General features: G+C 38.2%; 1 protein-coding gene across 1 annotated transcript in view; it reads left to right on the top strand.

Moving 5' to 3' along the window:
• The window catches only part of FREM3 (FRAS1 related extracellular matrix 3), a 123,489-nt gene that overhangs the window by 52,110 nt on the left and 61,329 nt on the right, over positions 1-10,050 (top strand). Inside the window, exons 3-5 of the mRNA XM_027866815.1 lie at positions 3,211-3,357; positions 7,239-7,469; positions 9,529-9,654. Of these exons, the coding sequence (XP_027722616.1) occupies positions 3,211-3,357; positions 7,239-7,469; positions 9,529-9,654 (504 nt within the window). The remainder of the gene's footprint in view (positions 1-3,210; positions 3,358-7,238; positions 7,470-9,528; positions 9,655-10,050) is intronic.

The raw sequence follows: 10,050 nt of genomic DNA, 5'->3' as shown, positions 1-10,050 counted from the left end.
GAAAGAAAGAAAGAAAGAAAGAAAGAAAGAAAGAAAGAAAGAAAGAAAAAGAAAAAAGAAGATATGTTTCAATCTGCACTCTGAGTCCATCACCTCTCTATCTGGAAGGGGACAAAATATTTCATCTTGAGTCCTTTGGAATTTTGGTCAGTCATTGTGACAATTAGAGTTACTAAGTCTTTCAAAGTTCATTATTATTAATTGTAATTATATTATAATGATAATTATAATGTTGCTCTTACCATACAAATAGTTCTCCTGGTTTTGCTCACTTGATTTTGCAGCAGTTCATATAAGTCTTCCCAGGTTTTTCTGAACCTATCTCCCTCATCATTTCTTGTAGCACAATTGTATTCCATCACATTCATATACTATAACTTTTTCAGCCGTTCCCCAGTTGTTTGGGCATCCCTTCAGTTTCCAATTCTTGGTCACCACACACACACAGACATACACACACAGACACACACACACAAAGCTGTTATAAATATTTTTATTCATGGGTCTTTTTTCCCTTTCTTTAATCTCTTTGGGGAATAGACATGGTAACTACATTCTAGGTATAGCTGAAGCGTCTATTGGATCCAGAAGATCAAATAACAACCCTACACACTGAACTCTGATTCATGATCTATTCATCACAGTAGTATGGCTTAGGCACAGTAGAAAAATTAAAATGGGAATTCTGAAATTGGCCTCTTTGTGCTTTCTAATCTTCTACAAAGAAAGGGTATACACAATTTAATAGCTTTGGTGGCATAGTTCCACATTGCCTTCCAGATTATTTAAACTAGTTCACAGCTCTCCCAACTATAGTACACCAATGTACAGTTAATGCACCTGTTTTCCCACATCCCCTCCAGCACTTGTAATTTCCCTTTTTCGACATCTTAGGCAATCTGATGAATATGAGATGGAACCTCAGGGTTGTTTTCATTCATATTTGTCTCTAATTATTAATGATTTAGAGCATTTTAATATGACTACTGATAGCTTTGATTTCTTCATCTGACTATTCATAACCTTTAACCATTTATCCATTAGAGAATATCTCAATCTTATAAATTTAATTCAATTTCCTATATATTCTAGAAATGAGTTTTTTTTTCGAGAAATTTGGGGCAACCATTTTCCCCAGTTTTTTTAATTTTCTTCTAACTTTAACTGCATTGCTTTTGTTTGTATAAAAAGTTTTTTTGATGTTATGTAATCAAAATTATTCATTTTTACCTCCTGTAATCCTTTCTATCTCTTCTTTGGTCATGAACTCTTCCTCAATCCATAATTCAGGGAATTTATTCTAATTTGCTTATGATATCACCCTTTATGTCTAAATCATGTGCTTATTGTGTGCTTATCTTGGTATACAGTGTGAGGTGTTGGTGTGTGCCTAGTTTCTGCCAGACTGTTTTCCAGTTTTCCCAAAGTTTTTCTCAAATTGTGAGTTCTTGCCCCAATAACTGGGCTTTGGGAATTTTTCAAACACTATGTTATTCTGCTCATATGCTTCTGTATATTGTGTAGCTAATTTGTTCCACTGATCAACCTCTCTATTTCTTAGCCAGCACCAAAATTGTTTTGACGACTACAACTTTATAGTATAGTTTGAGATCTGGTACTGCTAGGCTCCTTTCCTTCCCACCTTCATTAAATCCCTTGAAATTTCTCCAGATGAATTTTTTTCTAGCTCTATAAAGAAATACTTTGGTAGTCTGATTTGGTGTGATACTGAATAAGTAAATTAATTTAGGTAGAATTGTCAGTTTTATTATATTGGTTGGCCTATCCATGAGCAATTAATATTTCTCCTATTATTTAGATCTGTCTTTATTTCTATGAAAGTGTTTTGTAATTGCATTCATATATTTCCAATGTGTGTCTTGGCAGGTAGACTCTCAAATATTTCATACCGTCCACAATAATTTCAAATGGAATTTCTCTTTCTATTTCTTCCTGCTGGATTTTGTTAGAAATATATACAAATGCTCATGATTTGTGCAGGTTTATTTTATATCCCACAGCTTTGCTAAATTTGTTAATTATTTTGATTATTTAGTTGACCATCGTATCATCTGCAAAACTATTCTATCATCTGCAAAAAAAAAAGTGATAGTATTGTTTCCTCATTGCCTATACTTATTTCTTTGATTTCTTTTTCTTGTCTTATTGCTATAGCTAGCATTTTCTAGTACAGTATTGAGTAGTAATGGTAATGGACATCTTTGCTTCTCCTCTGATTTTATTGAAAAGACTTCTAGCTTATCCCCATTACAGATAATACTTGGTGTTGATTTTAGATAGATACTTCTTATCATTTAAGGAAAGCTTCATTTATTCCTCTACTTTCTTGTGTTTTTAACAGGAATAGATGTTGTATTCTGTCAAAAGCTTTTTCTGCCTCTATTGAGAAAGGTCACATGATTTTTAAATTTTTGTTATTAATACACTCAGTTATGCTTATAGTTTTCCTAATATTGAGCCAGTTTTGCATTCCTATTATAAATCCAGTTTGGTCACAGTGGATGGTCTATGTGATATATTGTCAAAATCTTCTTACTAATATTTTATTTAAAAATTTTGCATGAATATTTATTAGGGAAATTGGTCTATAGATTTCTTTCTACATTTTAACTCTCTCTGGTTTAAGTATCAATACCATATTTGTGTCATAGGAAGAATTTGGTAGGATTCCTTCTTTACCTATTTTTTTCAAACAGTTTATGTAGTACTGGAACAGACATCTTTCTTCTTGAAAAAGGTGCTATAGGATTTATATAGCCTAAGGTAGGGGAAACACTTTTTTTCTGATTATGAGCTCTATATATGCAGTACCCCAGTGATACTGACAGTCACATAACACTGAAACCCCACTTCTATTTGCACTAATCAAAAAATCCTCATGATTGCAATATGCCCTATGATGTTGACTGTAACATAGTATCTTAATGTAGAAATTGTAGTTTTTACAAAGCCACAAGTTTGACAATTCAGTTCAGTTCAATGAGCATTTATTTAGTATTTGCTGCATATGAGACTGTTGCCTACTGGGGTGTGTTGAGGGGTGAGGGTTAGGGGTATTATCAGTCCACTGTCTCAAAAGAGTGAAGCAAGCTCAGCTCTTTAAAAACTTCCTTTCAAAAATCTGAAATGATCTCTCCATTTTCTTCTTTTTAGTTAGGAATTTAGGTTTTTTATTTTTTTTAATTACAGGAGGAAATAAGCTAACGAGTCAATCCTTCCATCTAAACTGGGCTTGGATTTCCCTAGAGAAAGAGCACTACGTCGTCGATGAAGACTCCAAGTTCTTAGAAGTCACCCTCAAGCGCAGAGGATACCTGAGAGAGACATCCTTCATTAGTATGTGACTTCTGATTGGTTGATTATGATGTGGTAGGAACCTGGAAATCCTCACTTCCAAAGTTACAAGAAAAAAGACTTCTTGCTTTTAAAGTTGACTAGTGACTGGTGGCTGGTTTGGATTATCATTGACCACACAGTCTTAAAGAGTGGGAAAAAGTTGAAGTTTCCAAATTAATTCAATTCCCTTTAGTGAGCATTTATTATGCACCTATTATGTTTCAGGTAGTGAAGGTAAAGGGAAGGAAATAAGCATTTATATATGCCTACTATATGCCAGGCACTGTGCTAAGCACTTTTTACAAATATTATTTCATGTGACCCTCATAACCATCCTGTGAGGTAGGTGCTTTTATTATCCCCACTTTATTGTTGAGGAAGACAAAGATTAAGTGACTTGCCCAGGATCACACCTGTAGGAAGTGTCTGAAGTTGGAACTGAACTCAGGTGTGTGTTTCCTTACTTCCTACTGAAAAGACCTAGTGGGGAAAAGAAGAGGAAACTATGTACAAACTATGTACAAAGATATACAAAATACATGTGCAAAATAAATACAAGATAACTTGCAGAAGAATAGGAACAACTAGAATGAATCAGGAAAGGTCTCTTGTAGGAGATAAGACCTGAACTGGGCTTTAAAAAGAACTTGGGTCCCCAAAGGAAGAGGTAAGGAGGGTCCAGCCATGAAAGATTTTGTTGTTGTTCAGTCATTTCAGTCGTGTCCAACTCTTCATGACCCCATTCGGGGTTTTCTTGGCAAAGATACTGGAATGGCTTGCCATTTCCTTTTCCAGTTCATTTTACAGATGAGGAAACTGAGGCAAACAGGGTTAGGTGACTTGCCCAGGGTCACACAGCTAGGAAGTGTCTGAGGCCAGATTTGAACTCAGGAAGATGAGTCTTCCTGACTGCAGGTCCAGCGCTGTGTCCCCTGCATCACCTAACCACCCATACATGAAAGACATAGACGGAATGTCATGTGTGAAGATCACCAACAATTTTGATTAGACTATTGAATACATGAGGAAGAGTAATATAAAACCAGTAATATATAACAGTAATAAGAGTAATATAAAAGCAGCAATATAAAAGCTATCCAAGGATAGCTTGGAGTCAGATTATAATGGGTTTCAGATGCCAAACAGAGGAGTATATATTTGATCCTAGAGGTGATAGGGAACCACAGAAGCTTCTTGAGCAGAGGATTGACACAGCTAGACTTTGCTTTAGGAATATGTTAGTTGTTCACAGACTCATGATGGGTTTTTTTCCTCCTTGACAATTACTGGCTCGCATGTGCCAAATAGTGTTCATATCATCTAGTTATGCCCCTTTTCTCCTCTTTCTGGGAAACTCTACCCCTCTCCTGCTAAACCACAGCTCAATGCCATATTTTCTAGCAACGTAGACCATTTACCTACTATACACCATGTTCTGCAAATCACTCCCCCTTTTTACCACAGCTTAATATCATGTTTACACTCTCATCTGCCTACTTATAAAACACCTTGGGGCTTGATCTCCCTTATTTGAGCATTTTCCATTAGTGCAATGGAAAGAGCACTGAATTTGGAGCCATTAAGTCCAACCTCATCATTTTACAGAAGAGGAAACTGAATCTGAGAGGGATTAAGTGACTTCTCCAGGGCTGCACAACCAATGTATAAGGGAGGATTTGAACTGAGGTCTACCTTGCTCTAAGCCCCACACTCTCCATCCACTGTGCCCTCTAACTGCCACATGGGAAGACAGCCTGGTCATTCCACACCAGGCCACATGCCAAGTATTCAAATACAGTTTTGAAAAACAATCAACATTGAGCTTCCTAACTTGGAAATCATTTCACCTGCATGGCTCTCAGGAACCTTTTTCCAGAGTATCAGATTCTGTAGAAGGCAAAGGATTTGACATGACAAGCGTCCATTAATCTCATTCCAGCAAAGCATTTGATAATAGCTGGTGTCAGGCAGTAATGAAGTATGAAATGGTGAGGTGGGATCTTTGCTTCATTAACCCCACAGTGAGAAGTTAAAAGGAAAAACATATCAGTGGAAAACGCCTAGGAAACCTGATTTGAGCACATGGGGCAAATTGCATTGAGCTCTGGTGCCCCTGAGGACCTCACAGAAAGTGCTCTTCAGCACTTTCTTGCACTAGAAGGAGAATAAAATCCATTATATTAGTCCTTTTCTTACACCAATTGTTCTAAAAGTTGTGGAATCCTCCAGAATCCTCTTCTCTGAAGGTAAGAAAAAAAGTGAGACCTAAAAAGCCATCTTTTCCTCTCCTCAGTCTTTCTCTTTTTTAACAGCTAGAATTTATATATCTCTTCAAGGTTTGCAAAGTGTTTTACAAACTTTTTCTCATTTTATCTTCACAATAACCCTGGGAGTTACATACTATTATCCTCATTTTACAGATGAGAAAACTGAGGCAGATAGAGATAGATAACTTGCCCAAGGTCACACAGAGAATAGATGTCTGTGTCTGAATTTGAACTCAGGTCTTCACCAACTCTTTCTTGGAGTTAGGAGACCTGAGTTCAAATCCCGTACTTGCTGCTAATTGACTTTGAGACCTTGGGCAATCTGCCTTATCTTTCAGAATCTCAGTTTCCTCATCTTTAAAATGAGATTACTAATACCATAGGCACGCAGGCAGCACAATGGATATAGTGCTGTACCTGGAGAAAGAAAAACCTGAGTTCAATTCCGGCTTCAGATACTAGCCATATGACCCTAGGCATCACTTAACCTTGATTGTCTCATTCTTCATCTATAAAACAGAGATAATAAAAACACATACATCCCAGGATTGTTAGGAGGATAAAATTAAATAATATTTGTAAAGTGCTTTGCAAACTTTAAAACACTATATAAATGTTGTTGTTGATGATGATGGTAATGATGATGATGGTGGTGGTGGTGGAGAAAAGAGAAAGAGAAGGAAAGAAATCTGAAAGCCCAAAAGTGCTATATAAAAATCAGTCAAGGGGCAGCTAGGTGGCACAGTGAACAGAGCCCTGACCTTGGAGTCAGGAGGACCTGAGTTCAAATCCAGCCTTAGGCACTTAATACTTAACTAGCTGTGTGACCCTGGGCAAGTTATTTAACCCTGATTGCCTCACCAAAAAAACAAAAAAAAAATCAGTCATTAATATTATTACCAGTTCCTTTTCAAGGTCATAGCCTTGCAGAAACTAGAACTGGGAGGGGCCTTACAGATCAGCAAGTTTACTCACCTGTATTCCTTAGCCAATGAACTTCGAACAGGGAGACATCATGGCCTTAATGTCAGAAGACCCAGGTTCAAGTACCAGCTTGGACACTGACTAGCTCTGTGATCTTGGGCAAATCACCTAATGTCTTAGAGACTCAGTTTCCTCATCTGGGAAATGTGAATAACACGATTGTCATACAGAAAGCACTCCATAAATGTTACAAAAAGTAAATCGATTAGAACGAGATGAATTGGGGCAGCTAGGTGGTGCAGTGGATAGAGCTCTAGTGTTCCTTAGGACCTCACAGAGTCAGGCCCTGGAGTCAGGAAGACTTGAGTTCAAATCCCGCATCAGACACTTCACACATACTAGCTGTGCGACCCCGGGTAAGTCACTTAACCCCATTGCCCAGCCAAAAAAAAAAAAAAAAGAATGAGATGCTTCTCTCGAAGGAACCAGCCTTTCTATGGCCACTTTTATTTTATCTAATTAGTAGATAAGTTAACTATCTAGTAATGGGGACCATGTTGAAAGAAGAAATCCTTTACCCCTCCATCAGGTGTTCATAAAATCCTATCCCTAGAGCTAGAAGGGGCTTTGGAGGCCAGTCAGTACAACACCCTCCTTTAACATCGGCTTATGCTTCCATTTTTCATTCAGGCATTGGAACCAAAGATGGGACAGCACAACAGGACAAAGATTTCAAAGGAAAGCCCCAAAAGCAGGTTCAGTTCAATCCTGGCCAGTCTACAGCCACGTGGAGAGTGAAGATTATATCAGATGGCAAATATGAGGCCTTGGAGACCTTCCAGATCATTCTTTCTGACCCTGTCATGGCTGCCCTGGAGTTCCCAAAGATGGCAACTATTGAAGTTGTTGATCCCAGTGATGGTATGTAGTGTTAATCAATGTGTTGTAATAGTCTTTATGGTGTCTACCTCTAGTATCCATAATTCCCATTTAGCTCTGTGACTATCCAAGAATCATAGATTTAGAGCTGAAAAGGATGTCAGCAATCATCTAGTCTAACATCCTTTTTCTTTACAGATGAGAAGCTGAGGGCCAGGAGAGCGTAAGTGACTTACACGGTTTCATGCGGCTAGCAAGTGTTTAGAAAACATTGAGTAAGTCAGGAAGACACATCTTCCTGAGTTCAAATGTGATCTCAGACACATACTAGCTGTGTGACCCTGGGAAAGTCACTTAACCCTGTTTGCCTCAGTTCCTCAACTATAAAATGAGCTGGAGAAGGAAATGGCAAAGTACTCTAGTATCTTTTCCAAGAAAACCCCAAAATGGGGTCAAGGAGAGTCAGATATGACTGTAAAATGACTTCACAACAAGAAGCAAGCGTCTAAATCAAGATTCAAGCTTAAGTCATCCTGACTGTGAGTCCAGCACTCTATCCACTATATCATGCTTCCAGTCTCTAATTCAAGTAGACAATTCCAGGCTTCCATTTTGTATGATCATTGTGGCATTCAGGGGTAAGGGATATACTTCAAAGGACCTTTGAGCTCATCAGTGTGGTTAGTCCATCCACTAGTTCAGAGCTCCATTCATCCAGGTCCTCTTAACCTGCATAATTTTTTCCATGTTCTACATAGATGAGCAAGAACCCAATACATTAGAAGTCTTTTCTTTTTTTAACCATCTCATATCCATTGGCTATCCTCACTCTCACAAGATGTGTAGCCCTTGTAACTTTCTTGGTCATGCATATCTTTTGGTGATTCTTTTTATGTTACATCTCACTCAAAAATCATTGTAGGTAAGGTAATATGCATCCTACTTATCCCCACTATGCATCTCTCCATTGACATTGCCATCACCAGTAACATTGACAATGCCACTGGGTCATCTGCAACTTTGGTTCTTCAGGAATCATGGTGTGCCATGATTCATGGCACATATAATGTCATCAAGAAAACAGCAACTTAAGACCTGTGGCTTCATCAGGATGAGAGCTCCTTCTATCCATGCACATCATAATCCATCTATAAATTATAGTCTTAGATAGTCTTAGTCTCAGACTTAGGACTTGGGGATGCTAAGTGATTTGGCTGCCCTAAGTCACATGGTTGGTGTCAGAAGCAAAGTCTGTGCCCCAGTCTTCTTGACTCTAAGTTCAGCATTCCATCCACCATGTCTCTCTTCAGAGTCAAGAATATTGATATTAATAAGATAAGCATTTGTGGCATTGAGCAGATCCAGGTCAGTGAAAGTGCTACACTGTTTCCCATACATGATTCACCCTGGTGCCTTCCTCCTGTTTAATTCTGGCTCCACCTCATTGTCCATCTGCAGTGTTTGTCCAAGATATATGCATTAATGGACTGACTCAATAGGCTGCCTTTCCAACAACTGCATGTCATAATCTGGGCAATACATCTTCCTCATCCTCCTGAATTTTCATATGTGGATTGCTACACTGACTTCTTTTAAATGATCGTAGAGTTAAGGTTGATCTTAAGACAGTCCATTGGGAAGTCAATATCCAAAGCCTTTCCAGCTTAGTATAATCTACCAGGGTTTGCACTTGATTAACTTTCCAAAGTTGATTTCAGTGATGGGACATTCAGATAGTGTTTGGTGTGGGTGTGGGTGTGTGGGTGTGGCTATGTAGGTGTGGGTGTGTTATATGAAGCTATATTTAATACACCAAGGACCAACCTAGCTAAGTTGAGATTCCTCATCCAGATGGCTACCAGGTGATGAAGTTTTTTGTTCATAGCCAGACAAGAGGGTCTACTAGGTATAGAAGAGCTTTATTTGATTCCACAGAGAAATGTTTCGTACTGACAAAATCATGGATCTGTAAAGTATTGTGTTAAGTATAATTAATCACTTTGAACAGGGGTATGATCACTAATGGGTTTGTATAACCTTTCACACTCAAAAATAGCCAATCTAACTGAAATAATCTGTTAAAAATCCTCCTCTTTTTTAGAGTCAACAGTTTACATTCCAGAATCAGAATACAGAATAGAGGAGGACATTGGCGAACTCTTGATCCCTATCAGGCGGTCTGGAGATGTAAGCCAAGAACTCATGGTACTTTGCTCTACACACGAAGGTAGGCTACTTGTGTTGCTCAGGCTTGTTATTGTCCTTGTACAGGGATTTTGCAATTTTCAGTCAGTACTAGCCCTGAATAAAATTAGAAAACAGTTTATCTTCAGTGACCCCACTCTCCACACTCTTTTCTGGGCTATGCCCCTACTCCCAACCTGTCCTCATCATTATGGTCCAAATGTATTTTTAATGTGTGTTGTCCCTTTAGTGCTCTGCCACCACGCTGACAAGTAATCATAGGATCATAGATCTAAATTTTGAGATTAATTTAGGAGTTATTACTCTAATCCCTTATTTTATAGCTGAGGAAACCAAGTCATAGAGAGGGGAGGAGACCTGCCTAAGATTATACCTATGGTAAGTAGAAGAGTCAGATCACAGGACTTAGATCCTGAGA

This window comes from Vombatus ursinus, unplaced genomic scaffold, assembly GCF_900497805.2.
Source record: "Vombatus ursinus unplaced genomic scaffold, bare-nosed wombat genome assembly UNPS02014784.1, whole genome shotgun sequence".
In the NCBI taxonomy this organism is placed as follows: Eukaryota; Metazoa; Chordata; class Mammalia; order Diprotodontia; family Vombatidae; genus Vombatus; species Vombatus ursinus.
Note: the sequence above shows the minus strand (reverse complement) of the source record. Positions and strands in the feature narration are given on the sequence as shown.